This window comes from Pantherophis guttatus, chromosome 2, assembly GCF_059756535.1.
Source record: "Pantherophis guttatus breed Tessera chromosome 2, ASM5975653v1, whole genome shotgun sequence".
Taxonomy (NCBI): Eukaryota; Metazoa; Chordata; class Lepidosauria; order Squamata; family Colubridae; genus Pantherophis; species Pantherophis guttatus.
The window spans coordinates 270,324,605-270,349,478 of record NC_142064.1 but is presented as its reverse complement, the minus strand read 5'-3'; the positions used below and the strand labels follow the sequence as shown (position 1 = coordinate 270,349,478).

The window sequence follows — 24,874 nt, the reverse complement described above, 5'->3', positions numbered from 1 at the left end:
ACTAAATGAGGAAGGGGGCTCCCTCGGGTATTCTGGCATGGGAACAAAATCCATGCCACTCACTATTTTGAACGGGGTTAGCCCCGTGCTGCTGTGGACAGCATTATTATATGCAACCTCCGCAAAAGATAGGAGGTCTGCCCAATTGGACTGCTGGTAGTCGACGTAGCATCTTAAATACTGTTCTATCATAGCGTTCAGTCTTTCTGCCCCCCCATTGGTGCTCGGGTGAAATGCTGAGCTGAGCCCTTGGGATGAACCTATGGATCGTAGAAACTCCCTCCAGAACTTTGCTGTGAACTGGACCCCTCTGTCAGAAATGATTCTCCTGGGGACTCCATGTAGGCGGTACATGTGTTTCAGGAACAGTTTGGATAACTGACGGGCTGAAGGCAGTCCACTACAAGGAATGAAGTGTGCCTGTTTGGAGAATAAGTCTATTACAGTCCAGATCACTGTATTTCCACTGCTCCTCGGTAGGTCTATAAAGTCCATTGCAATCTCCTCCCATGGTCTTGTTGGCTCAGCTACTGGTTGCAACAATCCAGGTGGGCACCCTGGCCTTGTCTTCATCGTGGCACAAATGGTGCAGCTTTTTACATAACTGTCTACGTCCTTTCTCATGTGTGGCCACCAGAACTGCCTTCGTACTAGATGCAGAGTCTTTAGGAACCCGAAGTGTCCTGCTGGTTTGACGTCGTGGCTCCTCTTGAGAATCAGGATGCGTAAACTCTGTGGGACATAGAGCTTTGTCCCCCTCCATGCTAGTTCATCTCTTTTTGTTAAGAGATGTTGATTGTCCCGATACCAGGGGTCTGTCAGCGTTTCATTTTTTAATTTTGCAGTTAAGTCACTTGCAAGTTGGCCTTGCTGGTCACGTCGTTGCCGTCTGGTGATCACCTGGGCCGCAGCTTGGGTGGAGGGGATGATGGCATTCACTACCTGCTCCCGCTCACTGTTGTATTGGGGCATCCGGGAGAGGGCATCAGCCAGGAAATTTCTCCCTCCTGGGATGTGCTTAAGCTCAAAATTGAAACGATTGAAGTATTGTGCCCACCGCACTTGCCTGGGCGACAGTTTTCGTGGGGTTTTTAGGGCCTCTAGGTTTTTATGATCAGTCCAGACTTCAAATGGTTTCTGGCCTCCCTCTAGAAGGTACCGCCAAGTCAACAAGGCCCACCTTACTGCAAACGCTTCCTTCTCCCACGCCGCCCATCGCCTCTCCGTATCGGTGAGTTTGCGGGAGGTGTAGGCGCAGGGTTGTAGATCACCTTGGTTGTTCTTTTGGAGTAACACGACTCCTACTGCCACATCACTTGCGTCTGCTTGGATTTAATTTAATTTAATTTAATTTCCAATTTATATACCGCCCTTCTCCCTGAGGACTCAGGGCGGTGTACAGCCAAGATAAAAAAACATAGAATACAAATATTAAAACATTTAAAAATATATATAAATTTTGGCCCGAAAGTTAAGAATCACAGACTAATTAAAAGAATTTAAAAATTTCTTCTTAAGCCAACCCGGCTTGCTGAAAAAGATGGGTTTTCAGGGAACGACGGAAGGCATTGAGGTCCTGGATTCTTTTTATCTCCGGGGGCAACTGATTCCAGAGGGTGGGAGCCCCCACAGAGAAGGCCCTCCCCCTGGGGGCCACCAGCCTACATTGTTTGGCTGATGGCACCCTGAGGAGGCCCTCTCTGTGGGAGCGCACGGGTCGATGGGAGGTCGTCGGTAGCAGCAGGCGGTCTCGGAGATAGCTAGGCCCTATGCCATGGAGCGCTTTAAAGGTGATAACCAACACCAGTGCAGCTCGCGCAGGAGCGGTGTTACATGGGAGCGCCAAGTTGCTCCCATCACTACCCGCGCTGCTGCATTCTGGACCAGCTGGAGCCTCCGGGTGCTCTTCAAGGGGAGCCCCATGTAGAGAGCGTTGCAGTAGTCAAGGCGAGAGGTGACGAGGGCGTGAGTGACTGTGCACAAGGAATCCCGATCAAGAAAGGGCCGCAACTGGCGAATCAGGCGAACCTGATAAAAGGTCCCCCTGGTAACAGCCGTCAGATGTTCCTCCAAAGACAGCTGCCTATCCAGGAGGACTCCCAGATTGCGAGCCCTTTCAGTGGGGGCCAAAGACTCACCCCCAATAGTCAGTGATGGAGTCAACTGACTATATCGGGATGCCGGGAGCCACAGCCACTCAGTCTTGGAAGGGTTGAGCCTGAGCCTGTTCCTCACCATCCAGATCCGCACAGCCTCCAGGCACTGGGACATCACTTCAAGGGCATCGTTGGGGTGGCCTGGGGTGGAGATGTACAGCTGGGTGTCATCAGCGTACTGGTGGTATCTCACCCCAAAGCCACGGATGATCTCGCCCAGCAGCTTCACATAAATGTTGAACAGAAGGGGCGAGAGGACCGATCCCTGCGGCACTCCACAAATGAGAGGCCTCGAGGTCGACCTCTGCCCCCCTGCCAACACAAACTGCGACCGGTCGGAGAGAAAGGAGGAGAACCACCGCAACACAGTGCCTCCCACCCCCAACTCTTCCAGCCGGTGCAGCATGATACCATGGTCGATGGTATCAAAAGCCGCTGAGAGATCTAATAGGACCAGAACAGAGGAATAACCCCTGTCCCGAGCCCTCCAGAGATCATCCACCAACGCGACCAATGCCGTTTCCGTGCTGTGCCCAGACCTGAAACCCGACTGGAACGGATCTAGATAGGATGACAAAAGGCTGTTCCGGATCCGGGTGTTTTAAGACAGGTTCTTTCGCGAATAGTCCTTTTAGCGTCTCAAATGCCTGTTGGCAGGTCAGGTCCCACTGTAGGGGTTGTCCCGGGCGAGGTTTCATCGCTGGGCTTCCTGTCTTTAGGAGGTGTGTCAAAGATTTGGCAATCTTCGCGAACGAGGGGATGAATTGTCTGTAGAAATTTGCAAAGCCTAGAAAACTTTGTAGTTGTCTGCGGGTGCGAGGGGGCTGCCATTGTAGAACTGATTGGACCTTGGCTGGGTCCATCTCTATCCCCTCATTTGATACTCGGTAGCCCAGGTAGTCTAGCCGTGATTGGTGGAAATCGCATTTTGGCAGTTTGACATATAGGTTTGCCCGTAGCAGTTTTTTCAGTACTTGGCGGACGAGGGGTATATGTTCGTCCATGGTCTCCGTGTAGATAAGAATATCGTCCAGGTAGACGAGGACCCCTTTGTAAAGGTGTTCATGTAAGACTTCGTTTATTAACTGCATGAATACTGCCGGGGCTCCTTGCAATCCAAAAGGCATTACTTTAAACTGGAAACTACCCAGGGGGCAGTTGAATGCTGTTTTCCATTCATCTCCTGCCTTTATGCGTACTCGGTAATAAGCTTCTCGAAGATCTAGTTTGGTGAAAATCTTCCCTTTAGCTAGGTGGGCTAACATGTCTTTCATGAGGGGGAGGGGGTACAAGTTGTGTACGCAAACAGCATTGATACTTCGAAAGTCGACCACCAGTCTCATGGAGCCGTCCTTTTTCTCTTTAAACATGACCGGCGCCGCTACCCTTGGTTTCACTGGCTCAATAAATCCCCTTTGTAAGTTTTTGTCTATGTAGTCCCGCATTTCCTGCATTTCTCGGGGTGTCATGGCATACATTTTAGGTTTAGGTAGTTTCGCTCCTGGGATAATCTCGATGGCACAATCGGTCTCGCGGTGGGGGGGCAGAATGTCACACTCGGCCTCACTGAATACCCCTGCAAGGTCTTGGTACTCCTTTGGGATCTGGTTTGCGTTACAAGCGGTGGTGGGTGCGGCTGCCAATTGCTTTGCTGCACCTTCTGGGAGGGACCCTTGTGTTGGTGGTGTTTTCTTCTGTAGTGGAGGGCTGCTTTGGGGTTTCAGCGTGGGAGGGAATTCTTCTGGTCGGGGCAGCAGGGGTTGGGGCCCCTTTGCTATTCTCAGCCTGCGGGTTCCCTCTTGCCACCAAATAATTGGGCCCCATTTGTCGAGCCATGAGAGTCCCAATATGACTGGTTCTGTCATCTTGGGGGCTATTATGAAGCGGATCGTCTCCCAGTGATCTGCGAGTTCTAGTCTCACGGGTTCAGTCAAGTGTGTGGCGTACGTTCCTCCCACTAGGGACCCATCAACTTGCTCGAAGCGAATTGGTTGTTTGAGCTGTTTAGCTCGGATTCCCAATTTTAGAACTGTGGGTAGGTTGATTAGGCACCGTGTGCTACCCGAGTCTATTAGGGCTTGGAAAGTCTCTTGGGCCCCTGTTTTGGGGGCTGTTAGGCGTATGGGGAAAAGAAAAGGATGGACGGGTCCACTCACCATAGGGTCATCCTCGCCTTCATCTTCCGTGTCATAGGGTTCGGGGGACTGATCTCCCTCATCTGGGATTCCTCTGGTTTTGGTCAGATGAGCGAAAAACTCAGGGATTTGGGGAGCTTCCTGCGGTACGTGGGTGACGCGCTTGGGCCCTCGTTCCGGTCGTGCTTTGGGCGGTGGAGCTGGTCCCGGTCTAGGCGTTCCACATCTTGCTGCTATGTGGCCGCTTCCTCCACATCTGTAGCATTTCAGTGGGCTCCGTGGGGCAGTTGGTCTGTAGGAGGGCTGTGATGTTGGGGTTTCTCATCTGTTGAGTGGCCCCTGGTCTGGTCGGCCTCTCTCCTTTCCCTCTGGTGGTTTTGACGTGTCACTTGCCCGCAGCCCTCTGTCGACTTTTATCGCTACCCGGAACCATTCAGCGAGTTGGTTTGGGATGTCACGATAGGCAGTCACTTGGGAAATTCTTTTATCTAGGCTTGTTCTAAAAAAATACATCAGCAATCGCTCTGGTAGGGGAGGCAGTGTCCCAATGATTCTCCTGAATTCACGGATATGCTCTCTGATGGGCTTCCCCCTCTGCATTACGTTTCTGAGCTCGTCTTCCACATAGGGGTCCTCCTCCTCCTCCTCATAACGGGCTCTCAATAGTTGCAAGAACCCATCCGCATCTTGTAGCTGGGGGGCCCTGTATTTGTAGAGTGATGCTGACCACCTCTTTGCTTCTCCCTCCAGCCCTTCCGAGATAGCATTCACTAGGGCTCTGGGGAAAGGGTAGAGGTGTCCGAACCGCTCTATGTATATCTCAGCTGAATCGAGGAATTGGGCGAGGTTGTCTGGGTCACCATCGAACTTCCCTCTGAACTGGGGTGACTCCTCCCTCTCTGCCCTCTCCTTTCTGTGCTGAGCTCTGGAGGGCCAGCCTTGGTGTTGATAGTCCTCTGCCTCGTCTCTCATCCTGGGGTGGGGAGGTGCTGCCTTGTCTGGGCTTCGCTGCCATTCCCATCCCCAGCTCGCCCTTCCCAATTCACTTAGGGGTTTTTCTTTATCTTTTACATTTGCAAAAGGAAATTCCACCTCTAAGGCTTTTGGCACAGTCCCCAGGTACTTATCTGCCTCATGTTTCTTTGCTTGAAGTTCTGCGGGGAGGGAAGGCGGAGAAAGTTGAACCTTTGTATTTTCCAAGTTGGCTGGAATCACGACCGCTTCTGCTCCTCCCGTTTCTTGAAGCAGGCTTTCCTCCGAGAGCTTGGCTTCAGCCATAGTCGGTCCAACCAGATGTGTGGGAGGGAATGGGATGATTTAAACTCAGCCAGCCTGGATTTGGAGGAGAGTTTGGCTGTCTGTCAGGTTTTGGTGCTATCTTGAATAAACTTCATTCTCAAGCGCAAACTCCCTAATGAATCATTTTTATTTTAAGAATAGCAGGATCCGACATTTCTGATTCAAATTGCAGCCAAACTGGCCCCTCCTTCCAACCCCCTCCTCTTCCGCTCTCCAACCCCAATGTCCCATTGGCCATCATGCAGATCCATCTCTACATCCCGGCACGTTCTTTTCACAGGAATGTAGCCCCCATCCTCGTCTCCCAGGAAACACTATCTGTAACATACAAAAACTAGGTAAAAGTTCATCTCAGCAATAAATCAAGCTTCTGCTTCATCTTGTTATGTCAGCGCTGGAAGAGAGCCTAATTTGGAATGCTGACACCAGTTTTTTTACAACAACGGCTGTTAATTAACTGCATTAACAGCCACCAAGAATTCAAAGAATAATACTGAAATCTTACTGTGGTTGGCAGAATGCCCAGAAGCAATTTTCAGGAAGCTGATAAGATAAGCAAGACAAGACATGAAGGTATGTGAATGAAGTTGTTCCTTGCAAACTGCTTCAGTCGACGGTCCTCCTTAAATAGGCTAAGGAAGTGGCCAATTAGCCCCAAGCCTTACTTTCGAGGAGACCTCCTGAGGAGCCACTCCTGCCTTTTGGCAGCTCTGCGCCCGTGCATCGAGAAGATGCTCCTCCTCTTCATCCTCTTCACTTATGAGGATTGACCCGTCAGCTGTATGCTGTCTCAGCTTTCAGCAGAATTGAGCAATGCTCTTTCACACTGAGGGGGCCGACACGGAGCGAAAAAATAATCCTGTCAAATCCACCGAGCTCCTAGCCGTCACCAGAGTGAAGCTAGCTCTTTCACGCCAAGCTGGCCAATTTGAGTGGAGGAGTATGTCCTGTCAGTCACACCGAGTCCTCGGCCTTCAGCGGAATCGAGCCACGGCTCTTCATGCTGGAACGAAGCACGGCAGCTATTCCGGTCAAACCGGGAAAACCAGCCACCCAGGAGTCGAACCCCCCCAGGAACATCTCCAGCCAGCTGGGAGAATTTGGGAAGGGTATTCTTCGTCTCGAATAAGTTTTAAAAGGTGGAAATTAATTCTGACGCATCTATGCAAGTGAAACATTGAGTCAAAACTGGGGACTGCAGGCAAAGGGAGGCGTGTCCATACAACTTAGACAGACTCAGTCTAATGAGCTACAAGACATAGTTAACCCATTCCTGCATTCTCTTGTCAGCACACTGGAGAAAAATCTAGTTTTCTTTACCCAACGCACTCAACTTCCCCATCCATTCTTACATTCTGGGTATATGTGAGTCCTTCCATCTCTGTGTGAAGAGAACTTTGCAGCTGTTGTCATATAGAAAAACAAAGTTCCAGTGTTTCTTCACTCTAGTCATCTATCAAATCTAGAATAAAAGCCTCTGGTTCAACTGGAAATTCAGGAAAGCCTCTTTAGGCTCCTCTGGTAAAGGATCTCATGGAAATTGCCTTTTCTTTTCATTGCACCTAAATGATAGGAGAGGCCCATCTTCCCCCCCCCCAACACACACACGTCTCTCCCCTCCCCGAAGTTTTGGTGGTCTCCCATTCAGAAGAAAAGAGCTGACTTGAGGCTTGGATGGCATGTTTTTTAAAGATACAATAAAAGGTAGACTTTTTAAAAACCGTATTTGAAGTGCCTTATTGAAGGGATACAAAATGTCTTTGTAAGTCTGGATATAGAACACAGAATAAAGGTGAAGTTGAGAGAACTGCAGAGGGATTGACTGTCATATTTTTCACGTGCAGAGTTAAGAGAGAGATTTGAAATAGACAAAATGACATTTGGAATTGAACAACAGACTGTCAGGGAGAAATTGAAACTAACCTATGTGCAAATGATGGACATTTACTTGGCTATCCATCATAATCTTGGTAGTGTTCTTCAAAATTAATGTTCAAAAACTGCCACTCTCTCTATCCTCATTTTGTCCAACTTTCTCTTCCATAGAATGTCACAGCGAATATCATGGATACCATCATTCTGATCTTAAGATCCTGTCACTATAGCCTATAAAAATAAAATAAGAATTCTAGAAGTCTTCTGGGTTTTATTTCTTGATTCATCCTCTCTTGAAGAGCTGATATCCATTTTGACCCCAATTTTTATTTCCGAAACAGGCAAAGCAAAGTCACATTAAATTTAGGTCCTATCCCTGGGGTTTCTTTGCAACCCTCCAAGCATTTTCAAACCATTTATTCATGAACTCGTTTTAAACATTCCAGATTGGGCTAAATTGTGTTAATCCCTGGGGTTTTGTACAGTTTGTATCACAATACAAATAAGATGTTGAGACTCGTAAAGATGCAGGGAAGAACAGGAAAGGTAAGTAGGGGAGTGGATAAGAGGAATAAGTGAATAAGAGGAAAGGTTGCAGGAACTGGTTATGTCTTGTTGAACGAAGAGAAGGACTGGAAGTGACAGGATGGCAGCCCTCCAATATTGGAGACGCTGTCACAAAGAAGAGGGGGACAACCTATGCTCCAAAGCACCCGAAGGCAGAACAAGAAGCAATGGCTGGAAAATACTCTAGTCTAGGGGATTATCCAGCCCAGAACTAAGGAGAATTTCCTGAGAGAACCATTAACCAGGGCAACGGCTTCCCTCCAAAAGTTGTGGCTGCTCCATCAGTGGAGGGTTTTCAGAAGAAGTCCCTTGTCTGGGATGGGGTAGTAAGATCACTTGCTAAGGCAGGGGGTTGGGCTAGATGACCTCAGAGCTCCCTCCCAACTCTTCTTCTGAAGGTTTGCTCATTCGGGGCGTGAAAGTTATACAAACCGACCAGTTCCCCACAGTCAGCAAACCACCATGAAAGCAAAGCTTATGGGACGGTGTTTCCTGACGCCCCGAAGGGCACAAAAGGGGGAAATTGTAGCCTCTCCCGCGTCCAAGTCCCCCCCCTCCCCAAACAATCCTGGAAGAAGCCTCTCTGGACTCCGGCCGGCTGGGAAAGAAGCGGCTCCTCCTGCTCCCTCCGAGAGGGAAGCGGCGCTTCCGGGCCCCCGAAACTGTACCAACTCCCAGCGGAAGAGAGGAAGGATGGGCTAGAGCGTCCTCTCACCTCCCGGAGAGGAAACGGAGCCGGAAAAGGCGGGGAGAAGCCTCTGGGGCCTCTCTAGGAATCTCCTGTAGATCTCCTCCCTCTCTGTGGTTTCCCCACTTGCGGCTGGGCGAATTCTTGGCTGTCCGGCAAGGCTGCTCCTCGGCCCCGCTCCGGGCAGGTGGGGCTCCCGCTCTCCCTGGGGCTGCCCGGAGGAAGGTCGCCCCGCTGAGTGCCCGCTGAGCCAGGGGTGCCAGGAGGGTCCCGGGTGGAGGCGGGGCTGGACGGGGAGCCTCTGGGCAAAGGGGGGGGGAGAGGAAGCCCCGCCCCACGGAGGGCAAAGGGCGGGGCTTCTCTTTCCAGGGTCTCAGGGGGGATTATGGGGTCAATGCAGGAAGTAGCCGCCTCCTCCCTTCAATCGGGGGTGGAGGGTTTTCTTTATTGGGGGGAAAAGGGTTAAATGGCTTGAATTGAGCTCATTTCCTCCCAAGGGAGAAAAGATCCACTTTCTTTCCCTGTCACCTAAATGGAGAAGAATTGATGTTCTTTGCTTTTATTTTAGTATTTTAATTGTTTACTTTTCTTTCTACAAAGCTGAGTAGGAAAAAAATCCATTATTTGCCTAGTTTTGCTCTGAAGGAGGCTGTGATGCGGCAGCCCCTGGTTGGTGGGTTTTGTCCCTCAGAATAGGGCGGGAAGGGACCAGTTCCGAAGCCTTGGCTAATGGAAGCCTCGGGAGTTACCTAAGGCACGTTTTTATTGGCTGCAGGGCCATCTCTACTCCCGTCTTTGAGCTGAGGTCTGCAAGTTGCCTAACTCCTTGTTACTTTTCTCAGCCTTCTAACCACCCAGAATTGTTACAAGCTTTACAACTGCATATTGCCAGACAAACTGCCCAATTACTGGCTTCCTGGTTTACTTTCAAGTGTGCGCATGACCTTGCTTTATTGTAGAAAACAGCCCATCACCCCAGCCATGCATACCCAGCTTTTGTGGCTCTTGGTGTTTTCTGTAGGGAATGGGTATCTCTGCCTGTCTGTCTCTCTCCCTCTCTTTCTCTCTGCCTCTTTCTTTCTCTGTCTCATCTGTCTATCTGTCTGTCTGTCTATCCATCCATCCATCTCTCCATGCTCTCCTGCCCAGCTTCACATATTGTGTGAATCCAGCCACTTGGGCCGTGGCAGGTAAAGCCAAGCATTGAAGATCCATGCAAAATAAGGCAACTCCAACCTGGATCCTGTTGGGGAAATAATCCCCTTTCCTTTCCCTCTCTCCCTGCATGGTGGGGGCCCTGGTGGCCTGAGGGCAGCTCCCTCCTTGGAGGCAGCCAGCAAGCCAACAAACGTGGCTCTCCATCTGGAAGGCACCAACACAGAGCCCCACCTCCAGCTGGTGAGAGCAGAGCAGGCAGCGATGGCTGTGAGGAACGCAAGAACCGAACATTTGGAGCCGCCCTCAGCGGAGTTTGCAAGCGGGCTCAGCGGGGCTCCTTAGCAAGGAGGGGTACCCTGGCCCATTTGTGCCTCTCAGCGTTCACCCTCAAAGACTCCTGTGGGGGGACTGGGAGGGGAAGGTAAGGGGTGGGGCCGGCCAGCGGTGGGAACCCTCAACAGGGAGCCACAGCGGAGGGACAAAAGAGCCAGAGCCAGGGGTTGTCGACAACTGTCCTATACCATTTCAGACGGGTTGCTGTCCATTCTTTTCTTTAAAGCCTCCAGTGTTGGAGCAGCCACAACTTCGGAAGGCCAGTTGTTACACTGATTAATTGTCCTCACTCTTAGGAAGTTTCTCCTTAGTTCCAGGTTGCTTCTCTCCTTGATTTCTTTCCATGGATTGTTTCTTGTCAGGTGCTTTGGAGAATAGGTTGACCTCCTCTTCTTTTTTGGCAGCCTCTCAAATACTGGAATAGCAATCATGTCACCCCCAATCCTTCTTTTCTCTACCTTAGACTAACCGTTTTTGTCAAAGAACGGAATAAGATTACTTTGGCATGATCTCTTTTTAACAAACCATAATGGCTTTTAATTATAACTTTGCTTCTAGATGTTAGCAGATCTGTTTTTATTATCTTTTCCAGGATCTTCCCAGATATTGAGTTTGGGCTGATTGGTTTGTAGTTTCCATGGTCTCTTTTTTTTTTCTTCCTTTCTTGAAAATGGGAACCACATCCGCTCTTTTCAGATTCATTGTTGTATCTTTGGTCTCCATGTGCAGGAGAAGAATTTCTGCTGCATCTTTGATTTTTGCTTCAGGGAGATAACATACCTGCCTAGATTGACTATCTGCTCTGTTTTGCCTCTTTTTTAGAAACTGTTGAAGGCTGCTCTTTTGTGGGTGACTGCATATTCCCTTCTAGGGGGAGAACATGACAGTGATTGTTCAGTTCCAGAGGGGCTTCATTGGAGTGGAGGAGGAGCCATTGCTCTCAGTTGTTGTTTTCTTCTAAAAGTGACACGCTTCCATCGGTCTTCCTCTTTAGGTTCATATATAGGGTCAATTTTTTTAAATGGAAGCTGTTTCTTCCCTATTGTGTTCAAACCGCATTGGTGGCCCCAATCAATGTATTTGCATCCTCCCTAAACTATAAAGCAACAATAGGAAGCCAATCTTGGAGGGAGACATATTCAATCTGTGCTGGCCCAAAGAACAGTGTCCATGAATACCTACATGGGTTGTACTCTGTATACAAGTAGATCTACCTGGCACATATAAATCCTATGGGGGCTCTTTCCAGTTCGTCACACGTTATGTAGCATCACCGACCCGAACACAGGGCAAAAAGGAAAAGGCAGGGATCATCCCCAGTTCAGGCAGACAAATGGGGGGCAACAGGGAGTCTGTCAGCCATCATGCTAAGAAAAGGGAATGGGAGGCCAACTCCACAGGGAGGATCCCAGCATTGCATTGATTCTGGGGGAGGGAATATAATCTTCCAGCTATTATTTCGGCTATTTGGAGAGCCAAAGAAACTGAATCTTCCTCTCTCCTTCTCTTCTTTTATCTTCATCCTGCAGGTGCCACCAAGAAACCCTTTGGACAAAGTTCTGCTTGCAGGATCCAATCTGGGTCACTCACCGGGACCAGAGGTTTCATCTTCTCAGTTTTTGGATTCATGCTGGAGCCCATCCTCCTGCCCATCTTCCAACTTTTTGGCCAAAGTTCTGCTTGTTGGAGTTTCCCATGATGGAAAGCCCTGGAAGTGAGCAGCCCCTGGAAACTATGCAGAGGGGGGAACACTTTGGCCAAAGGTCCCCTCAGAGGAATCAGGGGAAACTCTCCAGATGCTGCAAATGCGGGAAATCCTTTGGTCACCGGTCCCTCCTTTTGATCCACCGGACGCTGCATAAGGGGAATGGATCCCACCTGTGTTTCCTTTGTGGAAACTCCTTTCCTGGATTGTGGAGCTTCGCCAAACATCTCCGGAGCCACCCTGGACTGAAGCCTTACAAATGTGGAGAGTGCGGGGAGCGTTTTGCTAAAGGCTCAGACCTTGGAGCCCATCAGCGAATCCACCAGGGGAAGAAATCTCAGGAATCCTGGAAGCGCTGGGGAACATTTCCTGAGAGACGGCGTCTTTCTAAGCCTCAGAACAGCCCGACTGAAGAGAAGCCCTGCAAGTGTGTGCAATGTGGGCTCTGCTTTCCCCAAAACTCAGAGCTGCTTAAACATCAGCAAATCCACACCAGAGGGAAACCCTATCAATGTCTGGAGTGTGGGAAATCTTTCCGTAATAAACAATTATTTAGAAAACATGAGAAAAGTCACACAAGGCAGAGTCCTTATAAATACTTAGAGTGTGGAAAATGTTTCACTCGGAGCTCAACTCTTTCCAAACATAATAAAATACACACAAAAGAGGAAAGCAAAACGTGCCTAGAATGTGGGAAGTGTTTTTCCAGCAAATCAGACCTGCTGAAACATCAGAGAATTCACACTGGGGAAAGACCCTATCAATGCCCAGAATGTGAGAAAAGATTTGTCACTTCTTCTGAACTTCGGAGACACCAAAGGACGCACACGGGAGAAAAGCTATATAAATGTAAGGATTGTGATAAATGTTTTTCTTTTAAGGAAGGTCTTTTTCGACATCAGAGTATCCATACAGGGGTGAAGCCCTATAAGTGCATCGAGTGTGGAACATTTTTCCGTATAAAAGAAAGCCTCAGAAGTCATGAGAATGTTCACAGAGGGGAAAAAAACTTCAAATGTTTAGAATGCGGGAAAGCATTTGGTCGTTCATCATCCCTTAGAATTCACTGCCAAATCCATACAGGTGAAAGAAACCACAAATGCTCAGTGTGTGAGAAATCTTTCACCCAGAAAGGTATACTTCGGAAGCATCAGAGAAGCCACTTAGAGAAGCAGTTTAAATGTCCAGAGTGTGAGAAAACTTTTCATTGCAAATATTATCTTAGAAAACATGAGAGGATTCACAAAGGAGAGAAGCCGTTCGCACGTGCGCATGTGCAGAAAAATGAAAAGTGTCCAGAATGTGGGAGATGTTTTGGCAGAAAGTCACGCCTAATTCAACATCAGAGACTTCACACCGGAGAAAGACCCTATCAGTGCCCAGAATGTGGGAGATGTTTTGGCTATAAGCAACACCTAATTCGACATCAGAATCTTCACACCGGAGAAAGTCCCTATCAGTGCCCAGAATGTGGGAGATGTTTTGGCTATAAGCAACACCTAATTCGACATCAGAAACTTCACACTGGAGAAAGACCCTATCAGTGCCCAGAATGTGAGAAAACATTTGTGGAGTCTGCTGAACTTCGGAGACATCAGAAGGGGCACACAGGAGAGAGGCCCTATAAATGTGGGGAATGTGGGAAAAGTTTTGTCACAGAAACACGACTACGGGCTCATCAGAGAATCCACACAGGGGAGAAGCCATACCTGTGTGTGGAGTGTGGGAAAGGTTTTTCCCGAAAACAACACCTTGGAAAGCATCAAAAAATCCATACTCGGGTGAACCCATAGAGATGCATAAAGTGTGGTAATGTTTTGCTCAAAAGCGAGACATTAGAAAACTCACATGGGAAAAGCCCTGATAGGCCCTGATGGTAGAACAGTTTTTCATAGTTATTCAACTCTTAGAAGTCATTTAAGAGTTCATAAAGGAGGGGGATTAGAAACTCTTAGATGGTGGGAGACCATTTTCTTGTCAATCGTCCCTTAAAAATCACACCCTAATCCATATAGGAAAATGTACTTTAAATGTTTGAATTTATGGTTTACCTGAAAAAATACTCTTTCAGCATCAGTGAACTTTTACTGGAGAGAAACTTTTATCAGGGCTTAGAACCTGGCAAATATTTTTATCTGATAATCAGATGCACATGAAAAATCCACACAGGACGAAAACCTTACAGGTGTATAAAATGAGAATACTTTTCCTTGCCAATTGGAACATCTTGCCTCCTGGTGTTTGTCCATTAAAATGGCCTCCTTGGAAATTTTCTTGCCAAATTCAATTTTATTATGATTTTGAAAATCTGATATGAGTGTGAAAACCTAATATCTAATGTGAAATTGTCTAGAACCGTATAAGGACTCCTGCCTTGGGCAAGGAAGGTAGGACTAGACTATAGCTCTGTTATTCTGTGGTTGCTCCCTTCTAGTCCTATGATTCTAAGAATTTAAAAAGAAAAAGGGAAATGGATGAAAAGAAAAAGGAGGGTTCATTTAGTGAACATTCGAAGTTACAGTGGCACTGAAAAAAGGAACCTATGACAAAGGGGCTTTTCTTTCAAGGGTTTAAGGGGGGTGTCAGCGTTCCAAATTAGGCTCTCTTCCAGCGCTGACATAACAAGATGAACTTTTACCTAGTTTTGTATGTACAGATAGTGTTTCCTGGGAGACGAGGGTGGGGGCTACATTCCTGTGAAAAGAACGTGCCGGGAGGTAGAGATGGATCTGCATGATGGCCAATGGGACATTGGGGTTGGAGAGCGGAAGAGGAGGGGGTTGGAAGGAGGGGCCAGTTTGGCTGCAAAAATGAAATCAGGAATGTCGGCTTTTTATGTTCTTAAATAAAAATGATTCATTAGAGAGATTGCGCTTGAAAATGAAATTTATTTAAGATAGCACCGAAACCTGACAGGGGGATTATGGGGTCAATGAGAGAAATAGCCGCCTTCTCGCTTCACTTGGGGTGGAGGGTTTTCTTTAGGGGGAAAAAAGTTTAAATTGCTTGAATTAAGGCTTACCTTAATTATGTACAGAGTTCATTGGCTTCTGCAACAGTGCTTGCAGTTTCAGTTTCTTTTTTCTCCAATCACGTTGCAGAGAGCTGCATGCGTATTGTACACATGCATTATGTTTATATATATTTTGTAGATAAGGAAGTTTTCTCTACATTTTGCATCCTGCTCAATTATTTGCAGTCCTGGCTGAACCACTGAAAATACTAACAATTATTTATTTATTTATTTATTTATTTATTTATTGAATTTCTATACCGCCCTACTCCCGAAGGACTCAGGGCGGTGCACAGCCATGAAATAAAACACATAGATATACAAAATTTAAAATCGAATAAAATGAATTAAATAAATTTGGCTGAATTAATACCCAATTTAAAATACCCATATTTTAAAATCCATTAAAAATTTAGAATTTACACTTTAGAAGGGAGGAGATTTAGGCGAGGCCAGCTTGATGAAACAAAAGCGTCTTCAACTCGCGGCGGAAGGTGCGCAGATCCGGAATCCTCCGTATCTCTGGGGGGAGCTCATTCCAGATCGTCGGTGCCCCCACAGAGAAGGCTCTCCCCCTAGGGGCCGACAGCCGACATTGTTTGGCCGACGGCACCTGGAGGAGCCCCTCTCTGTGGGAGCGTACTGGTCGGTGGGAGGCTGTTGATGGTAGTAGGCGGTCCCGTAAGTAACCAGGTCCCAAGCCATGGAGCGCTTTAAAGGTGGTAACCAGAACCTTGAAGCGCACCCGGAAGACCACCGGGAGCCAGTGCAGCTCGCGCAGGAGAGGTGTTACATGGGAGCTCCATGTTGCTCCCATAACCACCCGCGCGGCCGCACTCTGCGCCAGTTGGAGCCTCCGGGTGCACCTCAAGGGGAGCCCCATGTAGAGAGCATTACAATAGTCCAGACGAGAGGTGACGAGGGCATGAGTGACTGTGCGTAACGAGTCCCGATCTAGAAAGGGACGCAACTGGCGAATCAGGCGAACCTGATGAAAAATCCTCCCGGTCACGGCCGTCAAGTGCTCTTCTAAAGACAGCCGTGAGTCCAGGAGGACGCCCAAGTTACGAGCCCTTTCCGTGGGGGCCAATGATTCGCCCCCAATAGCCAGCGATGGTGCCAGCTGACTATATCGGGACGTCGGAAACCACAGCCACTCGGTCTTGGATGGGTTGAGCCTGAGCCCGTTTCTCCCCATCCAGATCCGTACGGCCTCCAGGCACTGGGACATCACTTCAAGGGCATCGTTGGGGTGGTCCGGGGTGGAGATGTACAGCTGGGTGTCATCAGCGTACAGATGGTACTTCACCCCGAAACCACGGATGATGTACCATCTGTACGCTGATGACACCCAGCTGTACATCTCCACCCCGGACCACCCCGGACCAATTATTTAAATTTAATTTAATATTTAAATTTATATACCGCTCTTCTCCCGAAGGACTCAGGGCGGTGAACAGCCAGAAGTAAAAAACATCAAATACAAAATTTAAAAAACCATTTAAAAATATATTAAACAATTTGGCCTGACAGTTAAAATCCCCCATTTAAAAATCCAAATTAAAACTACACAATTGGAGAGATTAGGCCAGCCCAGCTTGATGAAATAAAAAGGTTTTGAGGGCCCGACGGAAAGTACATAAATCCGGAATCGTCTGGGGGCAGCTCGTTCCAGAGGGCAGGTGCTACCACAGAGAAAGCTCTCCCCCTGGGGGCCGCCAGTCGACACTGTTTGGCCGACAGCACCCGGAGGAGCCCCTCTCTGTGGGAGCGTACTGGCCGGTGGGAGGCTCGCGGTGGCAGAAAGCAGTCTCGTAAATATCCAGGCCCTAAGCCATGGAGTGCTCTAAAGGTGGTCACCAACACCTTGAATCGCACCCGGAGGAACACCGGGAGCCAGTGCAGCTCACGCAGGAGGTGTGTTACATGGGAGTGCCATGACACTCCCATAATCACCCGTGTGGCCGCGTTCTGGACCAGTTGGAGCCTCCGGGTGCTCTTCAAGGGGAGCCCCATGTAGAGAGTGTTACAGTAGTCCAGGCGGGAAGTGACAAGGGCGTGAGTGACCGTGTGCAAGGAGTCCCGATCCAGAAAGGGATGCAACTGGCGAATCAGGCGAACCTGATAAAAAGCCCCCACGGCCATCACATGTTCTTCTAAAGACAGCCGTGCATCCAGGAGGACACCCAGATTGTGAGCCCTCTCTGGGGGGGCCAACGACTCGCCCTCAATAGTCAGAGATGGCACCAACTGACTATATCGGGATGCCGGAAGCCACAGCCACTCGGTCTTGGATGGGTTGAGCTTGAGCCTGTTTCTCCCCGTCCAAATCCGTTTGGCCTCCAGACACTGGGACATCACGTCAAGGGCATCATTGGGGTGGTCCGGGGTGGAGATGTACAGCTGAGTGTCATCAGCGTACTGATGGTACTTCACCCCGAAACCACGGATGATCTCACCCAGCGGCTTCACATAAATGTTGAACAGAAGGGGCAAGAGGACTGACACCTGCGGTACCCCACATACAAGGCGCCTCGGGGTCGACCTCTGGTCCCGTCAACACAAACTGCGACTGGTCAGAGAGGAAGGAGGAGAACTACCCCCACCCCTAACCCCTCCAACCGGCGCAGCATGATACTATGGTCGATGGCTGCTGAGAGATCTAACAGGACCAGGACAGAGGAACAGCCCCTGTCCCGAGCCCTCCAGAGATCAGCAACCAATGCAACCAATGCCATTTCCGTGCTGTGCCTAGGCCTGAAGCCCGACTGGAACGGATCGAGATAGACCGCTTCATCCAGGTACTGGGGGAACTGTTGCACCACCACACTCTCAACAACCTTTATCCCGGCTATCACATTGAGCAGTTCAGGCAGGGCCACCGCCACGTGGCAGGGAGCCAGGTACGTGATCAGCAAGTCCATCTGCACCCCATGACCCCACTTCACAAAGAGGGACTCACATCCGGCTATCTGAGGCACAGTGGCCTCCTTCAGACCAAGACCTTTCTTTATAACAACCGCTACCCCCCTCCCCTCCCCTGAAACCTCGGCTGATGGAATGCTCGGAAACCTGGTGGCCACATTTCAACAAGGGGACATCCCCCCCCGGCCCAACCAGGTCTCCGTAATACCCACCAGGTCCGCTCCCCCCTCTTGAACAAGATCACAAATGAGGGGGGCTTTATTTACTACAGACCTGGCGTTGTACAACATCAGCCAAAGGCCCGGGCCCTGAAGATCTGCGCAACCCGGGGAACAAGAGCATTGGCGGCCGGAGTGCGCCATCACTCGGAAAGTGGGTGCGCGCCCCCATAACTGGATATGGCCCCCTGCTCCCACCATATCTGCCCCTCCCACTTACAGTACTGATGGTATCGCCCTCCTCAGTACGGACTCTAACCCGCTCATTGACTCCGAACCCCGTACCCCCCGTAATGTAGCCTACTGTCGGACCTGGCCTCCCCCTCAGTGGGTTATCCCCCAAACCCACAACCCTACTCCCCCCAGAACCCCTTAAAACTTTGGTTAAAAATGAAGTTAATTTTTTTTTTTTAAGCCCCTCAACCCCCTCTTCGCCACATGCCACCTCTCGGGATTCCAAAACCCGTCATCAAGATAGGCCCTCGATAGAGTGGAGGGCCAGGCTTGCAAGGGGGGGGAATTTCGCAGTGCAAGAAGGACAGCTGCCGTCTACATCCAATAAACATGGATGAGAGGTAAAAAGTCTGGCCAGGAGTTTGATGAATAGTCTAAAAGTACTGGAGCAAGATGGATCTCAATGCCGGCAAGCTGGACTCCACTGCCCTCTCATGGCAGTGGGAGGAGTCCCGTGTCATTTTTCCAAAATCGGAGGTAGGGATCCAAGCCACCCTCTCACGGTGGCTAGCCTGAATGGAAATGGCTCAGGAAGGTCAGATGGTCTGTTCATCCGTTGGTGAAAGGCAGCAGCTCCCGCATAACAATTGCCCAGACTCCCTCCAGCTGGGGGCTCAGATGAAAAAGGAAGCTGATCCATAGAGGCAAGATGATATTAGACCCGAGGGAGGAAAGAAGTCCAAAAGGAAAGGGATAACATGCAGCTGGACACAATCTGGAGGTGGATGGCCATATAAACCAGAGACCAGGCCACAGAAGGGGGGGGGGAGACCACCCGAGGCGACCAGATGCCCAGTCCTTGGCCGCCCTCCAGCCTCTCCAACCCCCAAAACTTCATAAATCCCCCTAGTCGTGTCTCCAACCTTCACACTCCAGCCCCCAGGTCACAGTGGGGGTCTGTGAATCCCTGCAGTTTCAGCTGGTAATTGATGGTAAAGCCAGAGATAAGCCGGCCATATCTCCTCCTCTACTTTGCTGCTAGGCACCAGGCCGCCGCCGCCATCGTCTTGCCATCGAGCCACAGCCGCCATTGCCGCCTCAGCTGCCACTGTCATCACCATCTGGAACCAGGCCCCTCGACATATCCCAGGACCACCAGAAAGATATCCAGGGCCTGGGAGGGGAGGGCCCGCTCCATACCGCCGCCGCCGCACGCCCACAGCCACTGCCGCTCCGGCCTCCGTGGCCTCCGGCGCTTAAAAAGGCTGCCGTACCCAGGCCACCGTCGCCATCCTCCCACGGCGGCTCCCGCGTCAGCTCTGACCCAGCCATGATGTTCCGGAGGGCGAAAAAGCCCTCAACAGGCTGGGCAGAGACTCTCGTAGCTGGGGATGGAGTTGCAGATGGTCAAATCAGCTCCCAAAACCCCCAAACGACCAGAAACCATCCCATCATCAGGCGTATCTCACACAGACAGTGCCATCTTGGGGCATGCGCAGAAGAAATTATATAGGGTCAATTTGTGTAATGGAAGCTGTTTGTTCCCTATTGTGTTCAAACTGCATTGCTAGCCCCAATCAATCTTTTTGCATCCTCCCTAAACCATAAAGCAACAATAGGAAGCCATTCTAGGAGGGAGACATATTAAATCTGTGGTGGCCCAAAGAACAGTGTCCATGAGTACCTACATGGGTTGCACTCTGTACGCAATTAGATCTACCTGGCACATATAAATCCTATGGGTTGGTTTTTGTTTGCAGTTTCTGTCACATCATATAGAATCACTACCCTGCCCCCCCCCCCAACCGAGCAAAAGGAAAAGGGAGGGATCATCCCCAGTTAAGGCAGGCAAATGGGGAGCAACAGGGACTCTGTCAGCCATCCCCTCGCATTGTGCTAAGAAAAGGGAAAGGATGTGAGATAATTAAAAAGGTTAAATATTTAGGAGTTTATATTACTTCAAATGGGAAATTATATAAGTATAATTTTGAATCATTATGGCATAAAATACAGAGATGGATAATTGGAAAAAAATTACAACTGTCTTTGTTGGGTAGAATAGCAGTAGTAAAAATGAATGTTTTGTCTAAGTTTTTATTCCTTTTTCAAATGATACCAATACTTAAAAAGGATGCGAACTTGGAAGAATGGCAGAAGGGCATTAATAATTTTGTTTGGGCAGGGAAGAAACCAAGGGTTAAATTAAAAACAATGCAAGATATACGTGAAAGAGGAGGTTTGAAAATGCCCAATTTAAAATTATACTATGAAGCAGCTGTTTTATCAGCAATTAGTGACTGGATTAATTTAACAAATGAAAGAATATTGAATATAGAAGGATATGATTTGGTTTTCGGCTGGCATGCTTGTTAAGGATATTGTTGTGTTACCAACCAGCAGAGTGTAGAGCACAGAGAAACGTTGCTGAGAGCAATGAATAAGAGATGTGCAAACTGGTTTATCAAAAGTTTACTTTATAGTGAAAAAACAATCTCATAGTCTTTAAATCAATCCAAGTCTTTGCCAGTTAAATCAGTCCAGTGATACAAAATCTTCTTACCACACAAACAGTAGTTGGTTAGAATAACAAACTCACTCTGGTTCACAAACCACGATGGTAGCAGATCCATCCAACGATGATAGCACAATGGATAGCACTCCTTACACAATGGTAGCTTATCATCAACTGAATACTTTACAGTGCCTTTCTTAAATATGTTCACAACTAATTACAGCATGACTCAGCATTACAATGAATCAGCAGTAAAACTTTAAAGTCACACAATACATATTCATATTAAAGTTACAGAACACACATATTGCCTGGACAACTGGTTAGGCTCAAACCATATCCTAACAATGCTTATTTAGGTTGATAGGACTTTTAAAAGTAGGAAATAATAAGGAATGCCTTATTGCGTGTCTGGAAGAAATATAAATATAAATTAAATGGCAAGATACCTATATGGACAGTACCCAGACACGCGATAGAGAATATAAGTATAGAACAAAGACAGGATGTAATCACATATAAAGAAATTCTTAATACAGAGAGAGGTATATTAAAGTTAAAGCCCTTGAGGAAGAAGGGAAGAAAGGGTAATCCAAACTTGGTTTCAGTATGTACAATTACAAGCTAGATGGAGAAAAGATCAGAACATTGGTATTATACAAAGAGAAGAAAATTTGGTAAAACAAATTAGAGACCAGAGTCAAATGCATATAAAAAGGTTGTATAATATATTGATAGAAACAGACTCGGAAACAGAGTTGAGGATTGTATGATAAAATGGGCACAAAACTTTGAACAACCAATAATGAAGGAAACATGGGAAAAGATACGGGTAAGAAATGTAAAATTTACACAAGCGCAAAATTTGAGAGAAAACTTTTACAAAATGTTTTATAGATGGCATTTAGATCCCAAAAAATTAGCTTGTATGTATCTGAATTTACAATCTAAATATTGCAGATGTGATTGTGATGACGCTACTTATTTTCATGTATGGTGGACTTGTAAAAAGGTTAAAGCATTTTGGATAAAAATTTGGTGGATTATTCAAAATATTCTTAAAAAGAGGATAAAGTTTACTCCACATTTATTTTTGTTGGGTATAATCACGGATTATATGGTTATAGAGACTAATTTAATCCTGAATTTAATAACTGCAGCAAGATTGTTGGTGGAGCAGTACTGTAAGAAGGAAGATTTGCCTACTACTCAAGAATGGATATTAAAAGTAGCAAATTTAGCAGAGATGGCAAAGATCTCAGCATATTTGAAGGACTATTCAAATGAGAAATATATGATAGAATGGAGAAGATGGATAGATTATATTCAAAATAAATACCGGACTAAAAAATTTCAAATACCTTACGAATAGATAGATGTTATTATGTATCCAAATTTAGTTTGGTAAATGGGGAGTTAAAGTATTAGAGAGATGTAAGAGGTTATAATTAATTAGTCTATGTTAGATTATGATTGTTGAATGTTATACCCTGTATTTTGCTCTGGGAAGTAGGGAGGGGGTGGGTGGGAGGGAGAGGATTGGGGAGGGGGGAGGGAAGGGGGGATATATATGTAAACTTTTTAAAACTTTTCAATTAAAAAAAAAGGGAAAGGGAAAGGCAAGGTCAGCTCTGCAGGGGGGATCCCAGCATTGCTTTGATTCGGGGGTGGGTGGGTGGGGGGAATATAGTCTTCCAGTATTGTTTGGGCTATTTGGAGAGCCAAAGAAAATAAATCTTCCTCGCTCCTTCACTTCTTTTATCTTCATCCTGAAGTTGTCCCTCCATCAGTGGAGGGTTTTCAGAAGAAGTCACTTGTCTGGGATGGTGTAGTAGGATCACTTGTTAGGACAGGGGGTTGGGCTAGAAGACCTTCAAGTTCCCTTCCAATTCCTGTTGTTCACGATATAAAATAGATGTTGAGCCTAGTAAGGGTGCAGGGAAGAACAAGAAAGATAACTAGGGGAGTGGAGGTTACAGCATAAGAGGAAATGTTGCAGGAACTGGTTATGTCTTGTTGAACGAAGAGAAGGACTGGAAGTGACAGGATGGCAGCCCTCCAATATTGGAGAAGCTGTCACAAAGAAGAGGGGGACAACCTATGCTCCAAAGCACCCGAAGGCAGAACAAGAAGCAATGGCTGGAAAATAAACTAGGGGATTATCCAGCCCAGAACTAAGGAGAATTTCCTGAGAGAACCATTAACCAGGGCAACGGCTTCCCTCCAAAAGTTGTGGGTGCTCCATCAGTGGAGGGTTTTCGGAAGAAGTCCCTTGTCTGGGATGGGGTAGTAGGATCACTTGCTAAGGCAGGGGGTTGGGCTAGATGACCTCAGAGCTCCCTCCCGACTCTTCTTCTGAAGGTTTGCTCATTCGGGGCGTGAAAGTTATACAAACCGACCAGTTACCCACAGTCAGCAAACCACCATGAAAGCAAAGCTTATGGGACGGTGTTTCCTGACGCCCCGAAGGGCACAAAAGGGGGAAATTGTCGCCTCTCCCGCGTCCAAGTCCCCCCCCTCCCCAAACAATCCTGGAAGAAGCCTCTCTGGACTCCGGCCGGCTGGGAAAGAAGCGGCTCCTCCTGCTCCCTCCGAGGGGGAAGCGGCGCTTGCCAGACCCCAAAACAGTACCAACTCCCAGCGGAAGAGAGGAAGGATGGGCTAGAGCGTCCTCTCACCTCCCGGAGAGGAAACGGAGCCGGAAAAGGCGGGGAGAAGCCTCTGGGGCCTCTCTAGGAATCTCCTGTAGATCTCCTCCCTCTCTGTGGTTTCCCCACTTGCGGCTGGGCGAATTCTTGGCTGTCCGGCAAGGCTGCTCCTCGGCCCCGCTCCGGGCAGGTGGGGCTCCCGCTCTCCCTGGGGCTGCCCGGAGGAAGGTCGCCCCGCTGAGTGCCCGCTGAGCCAGGGGTGCCAGGAGGGTCCCGGGTGGAGGCGGGGCTGGACGGGGAGCCTCTGGGCAAAGGGGGGGGGAGAGGAAGCCCCGCCCCACGGAGGGCAAAGGGAGGGGCTTCTCTTTCCAGGGTCTCAGGGGGGATTATGGGGTCAGTGCAGGAAACAGCCGCCTCCTCCCTTCAATCGGGGGTGGAGGGTTTTCTTTATTGGGGGGAAAAGGGTTAAATGGCTTGAATTGAGCTCATTTCCTCCCAAGGGAGAAAAGATCCACTTTCTTTCCCTGTCACCTAAATGGAGAAGAATTGATGTTCTTTGCTTTTATTTCAGTATTTCAATTCTTTACTTTTCTTTCTGCAAAGCTGAGTAGGAAAAAAATCCATTATTTGCCTAGTTTTGCTCTGAAGGAGGCTGTGATGTGGCAGCCCCTGGTTGGTGGGTTTTGTCCCTCAGAATAGGGCAGGAAGGGACCAGTTCCGAAGCCTTGGCTAATGGAAGCCTCGGGAGTTATCTAAGGCACGTTTTTATTGGCTGCAGGCCATCTCTACTCCTGTCTTTGAGCTGAGGTCTGCAAGTTGCCTAACTCCTTGTTACTTTTCTCAGCCTTCTAACCACCCAGAATTGTTACAAGCTTTACAACTGCATATTGCCAGACAAACTGCCCAATTACTGGCTTCCTGATTTACTTTCAAGTGTGCGCATGACCTTGCTTTATTGTAGAAAACAGCCCATCACCCCAGCCATGCATACCCAGCTTTTGTGGCTCTTGGTGTTTTCTGTAGGGAATGGGTATCTCTGCCTGTCTGTCTCTCTCCCTCTCTTTCTCTCTGCCTCTTTCTTTCTCTGTCTCATCTGTCTATCTGTCTGTCTGTCTATCCATCCATCCATCTCTCCATGCTCTCCTGCCCAGCTTCACATATTGTGTGAATCCAGCCACTTGGGCCGTGGCAGGTAAAGCCAAGCATTGAAGATCCATGCAAAATAAGGCAACTCCAACCTGGATCCTGTTGGGGAAATAATCCCCTTTCCTTTCCCTCTCTCCCTGCATGGTGGGGGCCCTGGTGGCCTGAGGGCAGCTCCCTCCTTGGAGGCAGCCAGCAAGCCAACAAACGTGGCTCTCCATCTGGAAGGCACCAACACAGAGCCCCACCTCCAGCTGGTGAGAGCAGAGCAGGCAGCGATGGCTGTGAGGAACGCAAGAACCGAACATTTGGAGCCGCCCTCAGC

General features: G+C 48.5%; 1 protein-coding gene across 6 annotated transcripts in view; it reads left to right on the top strand.

Moving 5' to 3' along the window:
- LOC117658632 (uncharacterized) overlaps positions 1–24,874 on the top strand; it is a 42,739-nt gene that overhangs the window by 12,296 nt on the left and 5,569 nt on the right. The window contains exons 1-2 of one of the 6 annotated variants that reach the window (XM_087884304.1): positions 8,804–10,118; positions 11,741–14,784. In XM_087884304.1, the coding sequence (XP_087740430.1) occupies positions 11,907–13,709 (1,803 nt within the window). In that variant the 5' untranslated portion in view covers positions 8,804–10,118; positions 11,741–11,906 and the 3' untranslated portion in view covers positions 13,710–14,784. Of the gene's footprint in view, positions 1–8,803; positions 10,119–11,740; positions 14,785–23,468; positions 23,597–24,740; positions 24,807–24,874 lie in introns of those variants that run through there. The other 5 variants (XM_087884303.1, XM_087884306.1, XM_087884302.1 and 2 more) reach the window with 5 other exon arrangements.